Source organism: Papilio polytes, unplaced genomic scaffold, assembly GCF_000836215.1.
Source record: "Papilio polytes unplaced genomic scaffold, Ppol_1.0 DF823912.1, whole genome shotgun sequence".
NCBI lineage: Eukaryota > Metazoa > Arthropoda > Insecta > Lepidoptera > Papilionidae > Papilio > Papilio polytes.
In genome coordinates this window covers 1079058-1081073 of record NW_013525292.1, presented here as the reverse complement: position 1 = coordinate 1081073, position 2016 = coordinate 1079058, and the positions used below count along the sequence as shown (strand labels likewise).

Genomic DNA, 2016 nt, shown 5'->3' with positions numbered 1-2016 from the left:
ATTGAATTCTTATCTTACTAATAATAAATGAGAAAGTATAGATGGATGGATATTTGTTAGAGTTTGTAGCCTAAACAGCTGAACAAATTTCGATGAAATTTGGCACATAGGCTACGCAGTTTTGTTTTTTTTTAACTTCACGAGGACGGAGTCGCGGGCAAAAGCTAGTTAGAAAATGATGAAAAGTAAGACCTATGTTTCTCACTGATAACGTATCTTTGAAATGGTGAGAGAATTTTTGTAGGTAGTTTTTTGACCCTTTCACGCAAGATATTTTTTTTAAATTGTTCACCCACTAAATTAAATAGCATAAAAATGTGTAGCCTGTTATGAGTCGTAGTGCAGGCTTTTACTAAAAAATAAAAGAATTGATTTATATGTTGTGAACATAACAAAGAAACGTGTGTTTGTTTTAAATAGTAAAAAAAGGGTACATAAGTTTCATGTATCTCGTACGAAGTCGGGTTGTGTGATTGTATAATTTGTATTTTTAACAGAACGGAGCAAGCGAACGCGTGGCGCGCGTCCCGCGGCCGCGGCAAGGCCACGCCGCAGCATCATCTTACTGTTAAAATATTCATAGGATTTGAATACGAATGTACACGAGGACACAGGTGAGGCAAACTATACAATGAATATGGTATACATTAAAATTTATTAACATATAAGTTGCATGGCTAAAACTATTCAGTGGTTGCTTGTAACTTGTCAGTGTGTATATTCAAAAGTGGTCTATTATTTTCCTGTATACCACAGCTTTTTGCCTTTACTGTTATGTTAAAATTAACTTGCTCGTTTCTAAGATAATGCGGAATAAACACAGTCTTGGACATAAAGATAAGACAGTCGATATTTTAAAAATCCGTAAAGTCTACAAGTATGTTTTAATTTTTTATCCAACTTCAAAAAGGAGGAGGTAACGCGATTGGGTTTTTAATGTACATAAGTTACGCTGCAATTTATGAACCATTTACGTAATGCCTTTTTGGTTTTGAATGACTGCCATGGACCCATTTTAATTAATTTAGAAAAAAATCAAATAGTTTTTGAGTTTTTCTTAAACGTATCAAATAAACGTTTAATATTTTTTGGTATTCGCTATTTAAAACAGCTATTTAAGCTATGATGGAAATCAAAGTGTTATGGTCCTTGGAGTCGGATAAATTAAGTTTTTTCTATAGGTTCATGATGTCGAGCCCCGAGGGTCCGCCGAGCAGCGTGTCGAGCGGCAGCTGGGCGCGCGAGGCGGCGGCGGGGGCGCGGCTGGCGCACGCCGCGCTGCCGCTGCAGACTGCCTGCTTGTGCCGCGCGGCGCCGCGCGCGCATCTCGCGCGAGTGCACGTCGTTACACCCAAGTCTAATGTACACGTCACACTCAACCCCAAGGTAACACGGTTTATACACCTACAAGGAACTTATGGCACCTTAGTAATTGAATGCCCTTAGTAATTGTTTACTACAGGCAGTCAACTTACGTCGTTTTAAGTTATGTACGTCGAATTTTTTGACACTATTCCGGAAATTGAAACATACGTCATATGTTTCGATTTCCGGAATACCAGATGATCAAAATGTTGATAAATATTTCTTATTACATATGTATTTTGATTACATTTAAAAGTTTTAAATAATTTAAATCGATACATCTGTAGAAATTAATACAGCTTTAGGATGATTGAATCAAAAATGAGGTATACTTTATTTTTTGTACAGAATTAACGATAATCAGTAATCGTGAGATAGCATCGTCATACTCATGGCTCTAATTTCAACAAATGTGACATTCTGGAATTTCGAAATTATTAATATGGCAACATTCATCAGTGTTGCCAATCCCTCCATATAATTTTTGTAGGCCTAAATTATTTTAACATAATTTATAACAACTTTTATTTCCCCCATAAAAAAACACAAATAATAATATTAATGTGATACCCAGGTGCAGCCGATCCCCGGGGGAGCGGTGTTCGTGGCGCAGCCGGTGCAGGAGCCCCCGTTCAAGCTAAGCTCGTCCGC

General features: G+C 37.4%; 1 protein-coding gene across 1 annotated transcript in view; it reads left to right on the top strand.

Annotated features, from left to right (window-relative positions):
- The window catches only part of LOC106102651 (protein smg8-like), an 8167-nt gene that overhangs the window by 5855 nt on the left and 296 nt on the right, over window positions 1-2016 (top strand). Inside the window, exons 9-11 of the mRNA XM_013282191.1 lie at window positions 498-614; window positions 1182-1386; window positions 1940-2010. Coding sequence (XP_013137645.1) covers window positions 498-614; window positions 1182-1386; window positions 1940-2010 — 393 coding nt within the window. The remainder of the gene's footprint in view (window positions 1-497; window positions 615-1181; window positions 1387-1939; window positions 2011-2016) is intronic.